General features: G+C 42.4%; 1 protein-coding gene across 4 annotated transcripts; it reads right to left on the bottom strand.

The window, feature by feature from the left end:
* Positions 1-2,368: 2,368 nt before the first annotated feature.
* LOC118373313 (Y-box-binding protein 1-like) lies at positions 2,369-11,595 on the bottom strand. Of its 4 annotated transcripts, none has more exons than XM_035759420.2 (8): positions 11,330-11,595; positions 7,376-7,439; positions 7,064-7,097; positions 6,817-6,906; positions 6,170-6,508; positions 4,841-4,938; positions 3,369-3,649; positions 2,369-2,715 (listed from the first exon to the last, which is right to left on the bottom strand). In XM_035759420.2, the coding sequence occupies exons 1-7, from the start codon at positions 11,436-11,438 to the stop codon at positions 3,403-3,405; spliced, it is 981 nt and encodes a 326-aa protein (XP_035615313.1). In that variant the 5' UTR covers positions 11,439-11,595; the 3' UTR covers positions 2,369-2,715; positions 3,369-3,402. The 4 variants fall into 4 exon arrangements, with proteins under 4 accessions (XP_035615313.1, XP_035615314.1, XP_035615315.1 ...); XM_035759421.2 differs by having other exon boundaries at positions 4,853-4,938; XM_035759422.2 differs by having other exon boundaries at positions 6,233-6,508.
* Between the last annotated feature and the right edge of the window lie 6,973 nt (positions 11,596-18,568).

The following is an 18,568-nucleotide window of genomic DNA, read 5'->3' as shown; positions in this document are numbered from 1 at the left end:
TTAGCAGCTGTGGGGCGTTAATTTGATGTGCGCAGTAGTGCTTACAGCCATTTATTTAGCATGTTAGTTAATTTAGCATGTTATTTAACCTAATTTAACCTCTTGAACCTATGGGGGCGCTGTGTCATTATTGGATAAAAAGACGTGCCCGTTTTAAGGGCAATATTGTCACGAAAAGATGCTCGACTATGCATGGAATTGACAGCCTTGGAAAGACACGACTCTGAAGTCTCCAAAACTGCAAAGATATTATCTGTGAGTGCCCCAGAATTAATGCAACAGGCAAAACCAAGATGAAGTTTCATACAGGAAATGCTCCAGATTCTGAAGGCGCTGTGTTCCAATGTCTCCTTATATGGCTGTGAATGCACCAGGAATGAGCCCGCGCTTTCTGTCTATTCCCCGAGGTGTCTGCAGCATTGTGACTACATTTACCTGGTGTCCAGCCCGGTGTCCTGTGTGCGTAATCTGTAGGTCCATGTGCGTTCCATTTCTTCAGAAGAGAAAGTAAAAATAAATCGTGGCAGTTATCGTCGATAGATATGTGAAAAACACCTTGAGGATTGATTCTAAACATCGGTTTGCCATGTTTCTGTTGATATTATGGAGTTAATTTTGAAAAAAGTTTGCGTTTTAATGACTTATTATTTTTTCCTTACCCAAACGTGATGAACAAAACGGAGCGTTTAGTCGACACAAATAATACTTTTTGTAAAAACAGAACATTTGCTATCTAACAGAGTCTCCTCATTGAAAACATCTGAAGTTCTTCAAAGGTAGATTTTATTTGAATGCTTTTATGGTTTTTGTGGAAAATGTTGCATGCTGAATGCTAACGCTAAATAGTACGTTAGCCATCAATACTGTTACACAAATACTTGTTTTGCAACGGTTGAGAAGCATATGTTGAAAATCTGAGATGACAGTGTTGTTAAAAGGCTAATAAGCTTGAGAGCAAATAGATTAATTTCATTTCATTTGCGATTTTCATGAATAGTTAACGTTGTGTTATGCTAATGAGCTTGCGGATAGATTCACACAATCCAAGAGAGGTTTTTTTCCGTAGCTAAACGTGACGCAGAAAACGGAGTGATTTGTCCTAAACAAATAATCTTTCAGGAAAAACTGAACATTTGCTATCTGAGTCTCCTCATTGAAAACATCTGAAGTTCTTCAAAGGTAAATGATTTGATGTTAATTGTTTTCTGTAAATGTTGCCTGCTGAATGCTAACGCTAAATGCTACGTTAGCTATCAATACTGTTACACAAATGCTTGTTTTGCAATGGTTGAGAAGCATATTCTGAAAATCTGAGATGACAGTGTTGTTAACAAAAGGCTAAGCTTGAGAGCAAATAGATTAATTTAATTTCATTTGCGATTTTCATGAATAGTTAACGTTGCGTTATGGTAATAATCTTACTGTAGTCACGATACCGGATCCAGGATGGCTCGACGCGAGAAGTTAACACCTGCATCTGTTTACTTTACACACTTAGCATTAAAAAGATTGCGTTTTGACCACATGCTTTAAGACCCCAAACAGCATTCCAGGTAGCTACGTCGAATAACGATGTATTAACCTCCATGTCTGTGGACAAACTCCGTACATGTCTGTGTTGCAGCTTGAGAATCGGGATGTTCGTTTCACTCAGTGGATTTATTTTTTTATTAAAATGTAAAAATAAAACTTTAAAAAATCAGGCCCTATTCATTTCTGCATATTTTTAACTCAAGATCTCGTACATGGACAGAGAATTGCGTAGTTTGTATGCAAATTGCATGCATGTTGGAAGGTCTGGGACTATTAGATGCAATCTACCTTGATTGCAGTGAAGCATGATAATTGTCCATCTTTTGGCTATTTAGATATACCGATTATGTTCTCAGTTTCCAAGCTTTTCTGAACTGCAACACACCTGGATCTGATAAACATAATATTTCATACAGCATGTTAACAATGCTCAGAATGAGCATTACAAAAGTTGTGTACATATAGTTGAGATGAGTTCTTTCTGGAACCCAGATGGAACCCAAATGTTAATATTATTAGAATTTCTATAGCACATTTTCATGTCAGTTATGCCTTCCCCATCAACACTTAAGTTATGGGCCAATTGGATCATGCAAGTGACAAATAAATGAATATTCAAACTTAACTACAATTTCATACTAAACCAATAAGTCCCTCTGTAAATCAGTGAAGGAATAGTATTTCTGTAGTTATTTGGACAGTTTATTGCCATGTATCTGGAATGAAGAAACTAGTGGGGTGTTGGGGTGAAAGAACGCATTGTAATACAGCCAATTTATGTCAATACCACAGTGATTAAATTTAGCAGGCAAAAAAAAAAAAAAAAGTCAAGTCACCAGTTCTTCTTTGACTTTTATTTGAGCTTGCATTTTGTTCAAATTCATGTTTGAATACATAAAAAGTTTTTTAAAAATGTCAAACTGACCAGATATCAAATTACTTTTCTTTTAAAAACCATTGTGTAAAAACTTAGGACCGATTTAGAAAAAAAACGTCTTCCGTTTCCTCAACTTTTTTTTATAGCTGTCACGTAAAAAATAATGGAACAAAACAGGTCTGCATAGATTCTGCAGGCAAATCGGTGGTAATCCGGTCAAATGCATGGTACAAGCTTAAGACGATCGTCAAGTCAAATCTGTTTCTTATTGCTCAGATCTTTGATGTTTCTTCTTGATGACATTACTGTAGAGGAAAAGAGATGGTTAGAAGATACAGTAGAGGGATTTGACCAGTCAACTCAGACTGCAGCAGCATCAAGACAGGCAGGAGGACCAACAGACATGGCACAGACAATGGCAGGAGGACTGCAGTCAGGCAGCCAGTCTGCTTGATCAAATCCATGGCATCACCATGGCCCCTGCCTTGGGTGATGAGCGTAGCGGCAATGTAAAGTGCAGACAGATGCTAGCTTTAGAACTCAAGAGTGAACTGGCCCGAGACACTACACCAAGGCCTACTGCCATCTGATGGACTTTTCCCACTGATATGTTGTAAACTGGGGGCATGCGGGCCAGATGCGTCCTGCAAGCAGATTTAATGCGGCCCGTGCTAGAAAATGTAGATTGTATATTGAGAAGTGCTGTGAATGACTACAGCAACTGTTATCAGTTGGCCAAATTCCAAATTGTATGAGATTTTTTTTTTTTTTTTTACATTAATCATGAATAAGCCAGCACAGTCCACTATGAACAAAAACTAAGCTTGACTCTATGAAATACAATCCAGCATGTTTTCTAACAAGGAAAGAACTCATTGTTTACCCATATCCCAGAAATCAGGTATGCAGATTTGATTAGAGCACCAAATAGCAATATTTGTGTGTGTTGGGGACCCACCCGGACGATGGTAGAGATGGTATGCCGGTAGTTTCTACTCAGCCCCGCCCTGCTCGGCTGCGGGAGCGGACGTTTTCTCAAGGGATGGTTCGCCGTCGGCCTTGGCCTCCTTGCCATCCTGGGGCTTGCCACCGGTCTGTGGGCGTCTGCGGCGGTAGTTGAAGTTTCGGCGGTAGCGGCGCTGGCGGGGCTCCTGGTTCTCGCCGTCACCACCCTGGTTCTCCTTGTTTTCCCCCTCGCCGTCCCGTACCGGTCTGGGACGGGGTGGACCACCACCTCTGCTGTAGGACGGGACACACTTTAACACCCGAGTAATCTTAAAAACAGCCCATGGCACCCATACAACTTCAAATTAGGACAGTGAATTCCATCTAAAAAAAATCTTACTGAAATCCGAACTCAGAAACATCGAGTCACATTTCAGATAACCTAAATTGAAATGGAATCGACCTAAACCCCCGGGTTTGCAGATTCGATGGAATTGGAAGTGTTCAAAAGCAATTACGGGGATTTGATCCACCCAGCCTTCTAATGGGCTTAGGGGTAGTTGTGCATCCCATGGCTGCAAGGACACATGGCCCAAGCATCTTGTGCACCATGTGTGTGTAATATGTGCCATGTACAGTATGCAATGTGCTGCCTTGTCCTTATATTTCATGAATGGGCTTCAATCAATTCTGCCATATACTCAAACAAGCTAAGAATTGACCGTGGCCTAACAGTGTGGGGGCGCTCACTCCTGTCATGTGTATGAACCTGTGTCTGTGCCCTCAACTACTTCTGATCAAGTGCCAATGTAAATACCATGCCCCCCAATACAAGCTCATCGGTGCCTACCAGAAGAGAGTAAAAGCAGTGCCATAACCACAGGTTTGATGGACCATTCCGAAAGTACAGCCAAAATAGGAACAAGAATAACCTGAGAAAGTAATGGGCCATATACAGGGTGGTTGAGGGGGAATGAGAGTAGAGGTTAACTATGTATATGCTGAGATCAGAGGTATTTATGCTCTCGCCATTATTATTGTCAGAGAAGAGACATTAAACTCATCACTTCAACAGCATTGATATTCATAGACCGTTTAGTTCAGGAGTTATTCAAGATAATAGTCCAGATAGTTTGGCCAATTTGCCATTTTCACACATTTCATAATACTTCCACTAATAAAAAGAATCAGGACTAAAGAGACATGAAGTCGTTGTCATTTCTGAAGGAGTACCCATAGAGTACATTTAAATTAAAAGTAAAATATACTTTCGGAAAGCAGTTGCCATTCAATGTTAGGCTGCAATAAGGGGAACATGCAGTCAGCAAACTGCCCAATGGTAACGTCGCAGATAAATAGATTCCGAATCACATACCTGTGTGACAAATTCACCTAACCTTTAGTTGACAGACAAATTAGCTATGGTTTTCTGCTGTTATATAACCCCTTTTTGCAGCCTTGTGTCAATGAACTCAACACGCAAACCTTGGTCTGAACCTTGGTCGGAAGCCTCTGTAGTAGTTCTGCCTCATTGGTTTGTTGCCCTGGTCTGGACCGCCCTGGTTCTCGTCGCCTTCTCCACCCTAAAAACAAACGAGAGTTAGTCACACACATTCAATCACTGACTCAATACCCTAGATCCAGCTCTGAAACTCACCTTTTGGATAGAACGAGTCTTGAAAAACAGGAAAAGATATACTTTGATGAAGGTCAACTGACCAAAAGTTTAGTTACTATTAAAATTAATGCGCAGGTGTGCAGATACTTTTTCCTGTTTTGCATTTTGCCTCCAGCACCTACAGTAATTACCAGCCACTGATTCAGTGAGGAAATCAGTAACTAGTTTCTTCAAAATCAGTATTTCTCTGTTTGCAGCCAAATTCAGGTGCTGTCAGTATATTATATGAACCTACGTGTTTTCCACGAGCACCAACTACTAATTTTTCAGCCGGACACTTTTCCCACTTAAATGATCAAAGCTACTAATGAGCTAGTCATAAAATAATTCTGCTGAGCCCTCTTCTGTTAGAATGAACATTATTCATCTTCTAGCGATCTATTGATAGGACAGGCGCCTGTCAGTCACAACATCAGCGATGACAGGGAAACAATGCTGGTTTGACAGTCCGTCCCACCTCTCATGACCTGGGTGTGTTGTGTGCGCTGTGGTTGCAGCCACATTTCTTTACACGGAGGGTGAGAGCATGAATTTGCACATCCCATATGTGGTAACGTTGAGTCGAAATCCAATTAGCCTATTGTTTTCTAGCACATACATATCCTTTCGCATGCAGGGTCCGACATTAAAGATGGCCCAGGAAGAGTAAAAACATGTGCCAGCCCAGTGGATCTTGTCAGCAACTTTTCAGCACATTCTTGCATTCCAGTTCAACATTTACCTGCAAAAATGGCTTAACCCTGGGGGACAAGCCACTCCAGACCCCAGACCAGGAGAGCCTAGCTGGCCACTCCATGTGACTGTGGAAAACATAGCTATATATAGATTGAAGCACTGCGCGGGTGGCAATCAGCAGTAGGTGTAACATCTTGGGTTTGTGTGAAAGTTTTGATTCACCTATTTTGGGCAAACTGAGGTATAATTTTGGTCTGTTGACCAGTGGTTTGGAGCCAACTTTAAGTACTGTCAATATATAGACCTTTATGTAGACCTATTTTGGTCAACCTGTATTGGTCTGTTAACAAGGTTTTGATTTGTCCGGCCATAACCAATTGTGGCACGAATGTTTGACGAGAGTGTGTATGACATCACTGGAACGGGGCCGGACTGCTTCAGGAGTGCCTGTGACAGCGTACCTCAGTCATCTCTCCGCGAGGTGCGTTGGTGTACGGGGGCCGACGGCCGTAGCGTCTACGTACAAAGTATGGGGGGTAGCGCCGTCTCCCAGGGAAGGAGGGCCTGCGCTGCTGGGTCTGCATCTCTCCCTCTGGGGCGCTCTCGGCGCCCTCACGGCTCTTGCGGGGGGGCCGATCTCCTTCGCCCTCACCGTCGCTCTGGTAGTTGTCTGGGTATTCGCCGTCACGGGCAGGGCCCCTCCTGCGGGGGTACCGCCTATAGCGGTTCCGGTCAGCGGCATACTTGCTCCCCTGGACTGGGACACCCGCTGGGCCGGTGACATTGGCTGCCTCTGCTCCCTGGGAAGAGATACATACATACATACATAACCACTGGGGTGCACACTACCCTTCTGGAGTATGAAGTTGTTTTAGCTGTGCATCGTTGCATGATATTGTGTTGACTGGTCAAATCCAAAATTGGGCACATTAGAATCACCGATAATCATAACTTTGAGGTACGTGAAGTTAAAGTCTAGATTTGGTTGCCTTAAATATTGCTAAACATATTAAACAAGTGGTATGAAATAATTTGTGAGCCTGCAAGACTGGTGCCAATGACAGTTAATAATAAAGCTCTCTGTTGTGTAAATAAAAGTGGTAACTACCTTCTCCCCTTCAACCACATCAAACTCCACAATTTCTCCATCTCCAACACTGCGAAGGTATTTCCTTGGGTTGTTTTTCTTTATGGCAGTCTAAAAAATAAAATAAAACTTTTTTTTTTTTATGTATAGAACCTTTCATTACAAACTTGTCTTTGTTGTGTCAACTACAATCCAATTGTGATAACTGGAAAAAGTTCCATGTTGGGCAATAAACGACTTGACCATTGGAGAACTGGGGAGTTTTTACCTGGTGGACAAAGACGTCATCTTTTGTGTCATTCCTTGTGGGTGAAGGGAGAAAAAGGTGTAGTTAAATATCAGACAATAAAAGCCATTGGATTAAAAATGTCTATTGTAACATTGAGGCTAACAGATTTTAACAGAACTGGCTTAATTGTGCATTCATTGAGTCTTTACACAAGAGCATGCCGTGGCCAGCCAAATACACTTCCCAGCTTTGTTAGCAAATCCAAGCCATATTAGGATTGGGAATGTTCCCTCACAAACACCCTCATCATATTAGTGTCTTTAGGAGAAGTCCGGGAGTGGGGCAACTTGCCTGTTGATGAAACCGTAGCCATTTCTGACGTTGAACCATTTGACTGTACCCAAGACCTTAGTTGCTGAAAAAGAAAAAATACGTACACACAATTTAGGTGTGATTCACTTGTTTTTATCCCCTATATTTTTTTGCATTCAAATTAATAACGTGGCACCCCCACAAAATTACATGCACATTAGCAGTTTCTCATTGACATATTGCACATCAAAGGGGGGAAATTGTGAAGTGCACTTCAAGAGGGTAATCTAATGGCAAGACTGATTAAGACCACAGACCAGGACCAGAGAAGATACTAGGGAAGCAAGCTATAATTATCCCCCAACTGTTGGGCTTTTTATAGATTCTGATGCTAAACCCTTGGTGTTTGCTTCCACCCGCCATGGCATGGTCCTATGCATATCAACATTACAGTGGCGCAACTTTCACTGGGGACAGGGTGGTCATGACCCCCATTCTGAAATTTTATTTTGTCCCTCCCAGATTTATCATTGCTCTGTGATAAATAAAAACGGCAGCAGTGTGCTTGAGGACCATGCGGACACCTCAGAGCGGTCGGGTAGGCTGTTGGGAGGTTAGCCGGCTGGATTTAGGACCTGTCCGAGCAGGCTAACAGGCTGTTTGAAGGGAAAGCTTATGAAAGACTGTTCAAGCCTTTGGTGCAGGCCAGAGGCAGCTGCTGTCAGTGTATGTGTTGCAATCTTTCGCCGAATTGTAAAAGCAGAGCAGAAACTGGCTACTCTTTAGTTGACTGATGTAGCTGGCAAGGTGACTGATAAAAAGAAGAAAAAAAGTGTTTAGCTCTAGCTATTACTCAGATGGTAATAATAGCCACTGCATATCGATATCCAACAGCTTTTTGTACGAAATGTTTTGTAAGCCTTTGTTTTTTCCCATTTCAACAGAAGTAAATTAACTTTGCTAGCTTTTGCCAGTTGATGTACCATTCGAGTTGGCTAGCGTTACCGATTTGTTTTGCTTCACACCAGACCTAAATCAAACGATGAAATCAGCAGCCAAACGATTGAAGGTCAATGGTTTGACATTTTCAGTGCAATGTGAATTATAATTAGAGTCGGTATAGCATTGTAACGTGAAACATCAGTCAGTTTCCCTAACCAATTCCCTACTTTTCACACTGACAGTAATAAACAGCTCTACGGGCTTTACTGTCATCGTACAGTCAGTACACAACATTATGCTCATCAAGTTAACAGGATCAGATGGTGACAGGTGTCCCAGCAGGGTCAGACAGCCAGGAAAGACCAGTCTACAGAGCTCAGGTGAATCTTGCAGTATATTCATATCGGTGAATGATACAAAGTTCCATCTTGAGTTGATGGGTAGACCTACAGTAGCTACAGGACAGCAGTTTAAAGAAACAATCTGGGACCTGGGAATAACGGTAATTGTAATTATTGAACAATTGATTGTATTCTTGGTTAATATAATGTATAAATGGACAGATGTCATTCTTTGTCATCCCTCATCTTAGGAGGATCAGATGGTGACAGGGTTTCAGCAGGGTCAAGCATCCAGGGGAAAAAAACAGTCTGACAGAGCAGAGGTAAGTTCTTGCAGATAACACTATTCTCTCTGTGCAATAAGATGGACAAGCCAGATGCATCAAAGATTGAAACTATTTTAAGGGGGAAACCTGGTAGAAGCTGTTGATGAATTGATACAGATATGTTTGAATGCCCAGTCGTGTTCATATATGCTCAGACAAATTGCTGCCGTGTAAAACCACCCATAGAAAGTCATATGCCAGCGAATCAATAACATGGAATCAAAAGTCAGTCCTCTGCTGGAGGTAAATTAACAAAAGGGGATCCATTTGCATGTGTTATGGTCTTGTGAAGGCTAGCTGAATCCTGGCAAAGAGTAAGTTATTTTGTCTCAGCATGTCTACAGATTCTCCATTCTCCCAGTTTTTGGTTGCTTGGAAATGTTGACACTGGAGACTTATCACAAGAAACTATAACCATTAATTGGAAGGTTTGTTATCCTTCAACAATGCCACAAAGGATGGACAAAATGTCAATTTAGGTGTCACTATATTTTGATTTCAAGATTAAGGATATATTGTGGGGGGCGCTGCAAGGTGGTGGACCCCTTGGGACAGGACGACCCAGCTCTACAGTGTGCAAGTAAAAATGCCTCTACAGTGTACTATTAGAGATCAATTATTTGGAGGATGTGCTGTTTGTGTAAATGTATGTTATTTTTGGTTTATATTACTTGTTTCCAAACATTACTCTTGGGAATAGATGTTGTTTTTTTAAGATGGGAAGGAAATTGGATAGGAGAGTTGTGTTATTGACTAGACTGGTGGGGGTCAGGCGTGCAGGTGGATGGCTAAAACCAAAGTTGCACCTCTGCATCATTAGCTCCAAAAACACTCATCCTACGTGTTATGAGACCAGAACATAACAGTACTAGACTAGACATTCAATGTGGCCTACCAGCATTCCACCAAACTGATCAGAACGAGTGCCTGCCCTGGAGGTAGCATAGCTAGCTAATATCGTGTGTAAGCTGGACTGCTAATTATTTTCCGAGCGGAACTGTCTGGGCATCATTTATGAATACTAGGTAACTAGCTAGACAACCATTTATCCAGTTCAAAAGAGCAAGTCTTGAATCTTCGCACGTGGCGTCGCGCCCCATGATGATAGCTTGCTATTTTGCTAGCTAACGTTAGCATATTATATTTGGTCTCAACCGTGTGGTTGGACATGAGCCAGGATGTCGTTCATAACGTCAAATTAATACTCATGTGCACAGAGGTAGAAATCGAGTATTGGGTACGGTTTCATGCTTAATAAAAGTACAATTGTTTGCCAAAGCGGGACAAAAGAAATTCGTAGAATCCGAATATCAAAGCGGACATTTTGGGGGTCCCTATAGCTATCACCTCGACCGAACGAAGAGCTAGCGAGCTGACTAGCTTAGCCATCTGCAATTTTACACGAAATAATCATTTGGGGGCTATGCTTCTTCATCATACACTTGGTTATATAGTTATCGAACGTTAGCAATGTATTAGCGAGCTATTTAGCATGATCGCTAGCAAGCAAGTTAATCAGTATGTGCCATAGCTGCGAACAAAGGGATACGAACGCAATCGAGCCTCTGCAGTCAGTCAGTCATGGGCATCAATGAATTGTTTGTTACAAGTCCGTCCCTATTATAACTTTAGAAAATAAAATGCAAGCAAAACTGTCGTATACACTACCAATGTATTGAAAACAGTGTTCTTTATGTGTAACCAGTGCGTTACGGAACCGGGAACCAAGGCCAATATCCACTTCTACTGTTTTGACAGGCTAACGTTAACTGCTGGCTAAATCACTGCTAGATGCAGGAGACTGCGGACAAGAAGGTCTGTCTAACGTTGGTAACAATTACAACATGTGCCAAACCACATGCATTTCAGTATTAATTAACGTTTGCAAAGCTCTAACCTTGTCTCACAGGTCAGGTGTGTGGTCAGACTAAGGATGCGTTACCAGTGAGGCTAGGCAAAGGTGAAATTTAAAAAAGGTAGAAACCAGTGAGGCTAGGTAAAGGTGAAATAAGGTAGAAAACTGTTGTAGAACTACTGACATTTGAATTGGCCAATGTACCGTTACAGTTGAGACGAACTATCAACGATATCTAACGTTAAACGGTTTCAAACTAGCCATCATGCTAGCAAACTAAGGACACGGAACACTATTTAGCGGTTGCTATCTAACTAGTTAGCCAATTACAATATTACCTAGATTTAGGCAGCTAGTTAGGTAACTCACGTTCCCCGTTTTAGTAATCAGCTGACGTTGTGAACTAGCTAACGAACATAGTTTATAGCTAATCCAATTGTAGGTAAATTAGTAAGCGTTTTGTGAGTAACGTTACCGTGCCAATAAACCCACATTTGCATTGAATGGATCACCTGGCCAGCTTGCTTACCGATGACCTTCTTATCCCCCGCGGAAACGGCGGCTGCCGCCGGGCTGGATGGGCTCTCCGCGTCGACGACAGCAGGCTCCGGCGGTTGTGTCTCGGCCTCGCTGCTCATGTTTTCTGGTTGGTTATGGCTTTTGCCGGCGGTGGCTCTCTAGTGTGTTTCCCGGTTCTAGATGGTAACCTGGGCCGGCGGTGGTAGGGGCTGCTGCCTTCGGGCTCTCAACTTTCCTCTCCGCTCCCGTTGCCGATCGAACTGGGAGGAATGACAAACAACGCAAAGGAATATCCCTATCCATAGTCCCTCCCAGTCTGTAATATAATTGGTCGAATTCTCTCCTCTCCATAACCGTCACTAATCATTTTCGTTACTATTGGTTATATTGGTTGCCAATTATTAAAAAAAAATACTTGGTGGAAGAGAAATGTCGAAAACCAATACCGACTACACGACAGAGCCACACAGACGATCACGACACATTGTAGCTAGCTAACCCATTTTGTTACATTGTACAGTACATTATGGCGGACCAGAACTGCCGTAATTAGAATTAAATTAATTAATAAATTCACACAAATAGATACATACATTAATATATCCATATAAATGTATACATAAATGCATAGCCGGATGAATGATTGCATACAAATATATTAATATTTAAATAATTAATCCCACTTTTATTTTATTCATATATATAATCTCCCGATTTGTGTATTTCTTCCTCCAATAATGATAATGAGGGGGTGTCAAGCAAAGGTATGTGGGTGGTGTCTTAACACACCATTGGTTGATCAATTCCACAGCGCGTTGATCGATTGCATTTGCCTGGGCTGCGTTCGGTATGACAAAGTGATGACAAAGTGTCCAAAGCTTTTTGGTCATGTTTCACAATAATATATAATTAATTAACATTTTGCTGCTTTGCTGCACGTGCACAATAAAAACTCACGGCACATTTTCCTAGCTTGACGTAGAAACAGGTGAACAGTTTTGGATCACTGTACCAGGTCTGTGTTACACGTGGGTTGCCTTTGACAACAAGGCACCGGACTACAGTCGTATTGTTTTCAACCTAGAAGAAGAGGTCTAAAGTATATGAACGTCTCATGTAAAGGGTGAATACATTGTATTAATGTATATCACACAGATCTCAACGAAAATATATATATATCCCAGACAGGATTGAAGAATGGGACAAGTAAAGTGAATATAAGTCAGTAATTGTGTCCGTAGCAGTTTTTATGAATTTGAGTAGTTACATACAATGCATGTTGACTGAATGGCTTTACTTCCAGGTAAAGCCTTTGCTTCTGGTATGCCTCCACACGGAACAGCAGATAATCTGGGGAACTGTAATTTTCATTATCGGCCAGCACTGTATGAGAAGCGAACCACTAAGATTAGCCACAATAGTGAAATTTGCGGTTCGCCTTCAAAATGAAGGTCTCGCACTGAAACGGACACAGCGGAATCATGACATATTTGCACTAGATAATGGTTAATAAGTTTGGAATGTTATATACATTCAACAAAATACAAACATTTGAAAAAAAAAGGACATATCAGTTGAAATCGCACTGTGGATGTATTACACGTCATAACTGCATTGGGGGCTGTCTTGTTTTGCACACTTTGTACAAAATAATACAATGCAGTACTACCAGGATATTTCTTAACGTAGCTCTTTATTAGCTAGCTATAAATGGCATGTTCACGTATCGCCAACCAGGATCAAACTGCCCATGACCTAACCATTTGGGTGGTCTTAACCAATCATAGCACAGTATGATATGGCGGTAAAATGCATCCAATTACAATTCAGTATGTTTACACATATGAATATTACAGTGGCATACTTATATTTCACGGTACAGCCTTACCTATGGATTGTGAATCAATGAAATGGGGTATCGGCCTTTGCAGTGACACCCACAGAACACAGCTGTGAAGAGTTTACACATTAGCGTCGTAGCTCATATTGCATGACTTTGACTCACCTCACTATTCAGACTTGTGCATATTGAACATTCATATTGTAATGTACAGCCTAACCCCATATCATGGACCCAAGATCCATAGGTATCAGCTTACTCGGTTACCTACTCGGTGACACCCACAGAACACAATTGTGAAGTGTACATAAATATTACCATTGTAGCTCATTTTGTAGGACTTTGACTGTGGGAAATCACCTCCTCAGTCAGTCTATTGTGAATATTGAACATTCATACTGCAATGTGCAGCACAGTGGAGGTCGATGCCGTTTAAGATGAGGGAGGACGAGAAAATATTTTATGAGCGTTGCTTTATTTCTATTACAGCATATTTGATGACTCATTCATGTTCCATTCACCCAGCTCAATGTAACATCGATAGGTTTTCTTACCACTTGAATTTTGAATTTGAATTTTCCCTATACCAATCATGAGTTTTCTACAACCTAGCCAGTGGTGATTTTAGCATGTATATCTTTGTGGGGCAAAAAAAAATGTTTTTTAGATGCATGCCAGTAAAGCCACAACACTAAACAATGATGTCGATTACGGCAGCCCCCTGCACCTCTCTGATTCAGAGGAGTTAGGTTAAATGCGGAAGACACATTTCAGTTGAAGGCATTCAGTTGTACAACTGACTAGGTATCCCCCTTTCCCTTACATTAACAGCACTATAACGGTGACAAACAGTGCCCACAAACTGTTAGGGCCTACATATTAGAGGTCGACCGATTAATAATAATAATAATAATAATATATGCCATTTAGCGGACGCTTTTATCCAAAGCGACTTACAGTCATGTGTGCATACATTCTACGTATGGGTGGTCCCGGGAATCGAACCCACTACCCTGGCGTTACAAGCGCCATGCTCTACCAACTGAGCTACAGAAGGCAACGGCATAATTCAGAACATGGGCCATTCTTTACAGTGTTCTCCCTGTACACCAAGTCAGAACCGTAGGATAAATAAAGGGGGCATATAAACAGACAATAAAAGCTCTTACAATATTCGATGATGATATTTGTCTGGAACAGGCTATAGGCTACATGTGCACCACCAAGTCAGAACAGTAGGCTAAGTTATGAGAGGAAAAGGGACCAAATTATTAGGGTTAGGCACATGGGCTACTAACAGCTTATTACACAATATACACTTAGAATTACTTTAATAGCTGCAGTATACAGTGCCTTCAGAAAGTATTCACCCTGACACCCTGACTTTTTCCACATTTTGTAGCGTAATGGCCTTATTCTATTTTTTTTTTTACCTAGCAATCTACACAATAAATACCCCATAATGAGAAAGCAAAAACATTTTTTTTTTTTTTGCAAATGTATAAAAAAAATGAATAACACTGTATTTACAAACAGGAGCAATCAAACGTTTGGACACACCTACTCATTCCAGAGGTTTTCTTTATTTTTACTATTTTCTACATTGTAGAATAATAGAGAAGGCATCACAGCTATGAAATAACACATGGAATCATGTAGTAACCAAAAAAGTGTTAAACAATGCTCTATGCGTATGTTGCCTGTAATCCATGGCTTCTGGTTGGGATATGTACGTATGGTCAAAATATATTTTATATGAGATTCTTCAAAGTATCCACCCTATGCCTTGATGACAGCTTTGCACACTCTTGGCATTCTCTCAACCAGCTTCATGAAGGTAGTCACCTGGAATGCATTTCAATTAACAGGTGTGCTTTAAAAGTTAATTTGTGGAATTTCTTTCCTTCTTAATGCATTTGAGCCAATCAGTTGTGTTGTGACAATGTAGGGGTGGGTATACAGAAGATGGCCTATTTGGTAAAATACCAAGTCCATATTATGGCAAGAACAGCTCAAATAAGCAAAGAGAAATGACAGTGCATCATTACTTTAAGACATGAAGGCCAGTCAATGCGTAAAATTTCAAAAACTTTGAAAACCTTATACTTATTTGACCCAGTAACCAAAACAGTGTTAAACAAATCAAAATATATTTTATATTTGAGATTCTTCAAAGTTCCCTTTGCCTTCATGACAGCTTTGCACACTCTTGGCATTCTCTCAACCAAAAATCTCACATTTGGACTAATCAGACCGAAGGACAGATTTCCACTGGTCTCATCGCGCACCAGCGACTCCTGTGGCAGGCCCGGGCGCAGTATGCGCTAACCAAGGTTGCACGGTGCTTCTGTTTTCAATAGAGGACGAGAGTGGCTGTTTAACAGTCTGATGGCCTTGAGATAGAAGCTGTTTTTCAGTCTCTCGGTCCCAGCTTTGATGCACCTGTACTGACCTCGCCTTCTGGCCAACTCTCAACAGCGTTACCCTTTTCCAGGATGGCCATACTTCTTCATTGCACAAAGGAAATCCTCAACCAAATTCCAAAGACTGGTGACATCCAGTGGAAGCGGTAGGAACTGCAAACAAGTGCCTAAGATATATCGTCTCCCCATGAGAACCATTGAACAGACAGCAACTTCTAAATAAATAATTCTGAATACTTAGTCCTCGGGGTTTTGCCTGCTACGTAAGTTCTATTATACTCACAGACATGATTCAAACAGATTTAGAAACTTCAGAGTGTTTTCTGAAATAAGTTAATAGTTACTAACCAAAACAGCAATGGACAAGGTATATTGACATTAGGGAGAGGCATGCATAGCCGAGTGATCATAGAGGTCCAGTGAGTGGCTCAGGCGGGCCGGAGACCAGGCAATTCAGGCAGCTAGGGGGCCGGGGCTAGCAAGCTAGCTGAAGGGCCTTAGAGGGACGTCGCGACGGAAGAAGTCAGTTGTAGCCCCCTCATGCTGTTACGTCGGCAGACCAGTCGTCGTGGATCAGCAGGGCTCCGTGTGGTAAAAGGGTCCAGGCCAATTGGCAAAATAGGTATAGTGGCCAAAGAATTTGTCTGATGGGCTTCTTAAGCTAACAGTCCGATATGCTCTAGACAGCTAGCGGGCCATGGCTAGCAGGCTAGCAGATGGGCATTCAGGGGACATCGCAACGGAGAAGCCAGTTGAAAAAACCCCTCGGGCGAATTATGTCAGTAGTCCAGTCGTGATGGGTCGGCGGGGATCCAGGCCAATTGGCAAAATAGGTATTGTAGCCCAATGAGTGGCTGATGGTCCTCTTCGGCTAGCCGGGAGATGGGCTTAGCAAAGGCTAGTTGGTTCTTGCTTCGGGACAGAGACGTTGGTCAGGAGTGGCCAGGAGTGGTTTACCAGGCACCCGCATGTTTTGGAACATATCCTGCCGAGTGTCCAAGTAGCTGACACCATAATACTGAATAGATGGGAGGCCATCAAAAAATCCCTGCTCTTCAGTAACAATGAAGAGAGACAGGTGGAAAATGAGTATCCACTCCACAAGATCCGACCACTGGTCACTCATCTAACCTCAAAACTGACATCAATCCCAATGGGTGAGAAGCTGGCTGTTGATGAGCGGATGGCCCCATTCAAGGGAAGAAATAGATTGAAGCAATACCTGCCATCAAAACCAAAGAAATGGGGCTACAAGATACTCGTCTTGGCTGGCTCTGATAGTGTCCCGCACAACTTAGAAATCTATACAGGGAGAGTTGTACAACCCCCTGAGCTAGCAGATGTGGGAGCAAGTGGCAACGTGTACTCCACCTGGCCCAGCCTATACCCAAGCAAGAGAACTACAACCTCTTCTTCAACAACTGGTTTACGAGTGTCCATATTGTGTTCACACTGGCTCAGCAGGGAATTGACTGCACTGGTACTGTTCGTGGCAACAGACTACCAGGCGTCAACTTGATGTACGATGCTGAGCTGAAGAGAGCAGCACGTGGATCTTTTCAACAGAAGATGGCCATGGTTGAAAAAACCACCTTCCACATTGTGAAGTGGTACGATAACCGCTCAGTGACCCTTCTGAGTGATTACACTGGAGCCCACCCAGTCAGGTTGACAGGTGGGATCGCAAGCGAAAGATGATCACCAAAGTCCCCTGCCCTGCTGTATATGGGTGGGGTGGATCTGCTTGACTTACTGATTGCACTGTACCAGAACAAAAGCAGATCAAAGAAGTGGCACCACCGGCTGTTGTTCCACTTCCTGGATAGGATCATTGTGACCACCTGGCTGCTCTACCGAAGAGATTGTGAAGGCACTGGCATGAGAAAGAAGGAACAAATGTTTACCTTCAAGTCATACATCGCTGAAGACCTATGCAAAAGTGGAAATCAAATCAAATCAAATCAAATGTATTTATATAGCCCTTCGTACATCAGCTGATATCTCAAAGTGCTGTACAGAAACCCAGCCTAAAACCCCAAACAGCAAACAATGCAGGTGTAAAAGCACGGTGGCTAGGAAAAACTCCCTAGAAAGGCCAAAACCTAGGAAGAAACCTAGAGAGGAACCGGGCTATGTGGGGTGGCCAGTCCTCTTCTGGCTGTGCCGGGTAGAGATTATAACAGAACATGACCAAGATGTTCAAATGTTCATAAATGACCAGCATGGTCGAATAATAATAAGGCAGAACAGTTTAAACTGGAGCAGCAGCACAGTCAGGTGGACTGGGGACAGCAAGGAGCCATCATGTCAGGTAGTCCTGGGGCACGGTCCTAGGGCTCAGGTCCTCCGAGAGAGAGAAAGAAAGAGAGAATTAGAGAGAGCATATGTGGGGTGGCCAGTCCTCTTCTGGCTGTGCCGGGTGGAGATTATAACAGAACGTGGCCAAGATGTTCAAATGTTCATAAATGACCAGCATGGTTGAATAATAGTAAGGCAGAACAGTTGAAACTGGAGCAAACTGGAAAGAGTCTGGAGAGCAAGAAAGATCGCCCCAGTTCCACAATTGCTGGTGAGTATGAGGAGAAGAGGAGAAAAGGGCCCGCTGCTCCAATGCCAGTCCCTGATGTGCGCCTGGATGCCACAGCCCACTGGATCATTATGGCTGAAGCAAAGGGGAGTTGCAAGGTACCAGGGTGCACAGGTACACCAAAAGCCAAGTGCCGGAAATGTCCACCTCTGTTTCACATCCACCAGCAACTGCTTCCTGAGGTTCTACACAGAATAGGAAATCGGAGTTTGCTTTGTCAAAAAGAGAAACACTGATTCAAACAACAACCCACACAAACACACGTTCAGACACGCGGAAACTCACACATATAAACATATAAACACACAGGTTAACCCCTCCACAAACACACACACACACACACACACACACACACACACACACACACACACACACACACACACACACACACACACACAC

The sequence above is a fragment of the Oncorhynchus keta genome, unplaced genomic scaffold, assembly GCF_023373465.1.
Source record: "Oncorhynchus keta strain PuntledgeMale-10-30-2019 unplaced genomic scaffold, Oket_V2 Un_contig_10789_pilon_pilon, whole genome shotgun sequence".
In the NCBI taxonomy this organism is placed as follows: Eukaryota; Metazoa; Chordata; class Actinopteri; order Salmoniformes; family Salmonidae; genus Oncorhynchus; species Oncorhynchus keta.
This window is presented reverse-complemented; position numbering and strand designations above follow the sequence as displayed.

Bases quoted from the DNA above. Each gene is read 5' to 3' on its own strand.
- LOC118373313 (XM_035759420.2), bottom strand. From the start codon at position 11,438: ATGAGCAGCGAGGCCGAGACACAACCGCCGGAGCCTGCTGTCGTCGAC. The intron at 6,509-6,816 runs GTAGTTACCACT...ATCTCTTCCCAG, and splicing joins ATGTGGTTGAAGGGGAGAAG to GGAGCAGAGGCAGCCAATGT. The intron at 4,939-6,169 runs GTACGCTGTCAC...GTTTGTTTTTAG, and splicing joins CTCGCGGAGAGATGACTGAG to GGTGGAGAAGGCGACGAGAA.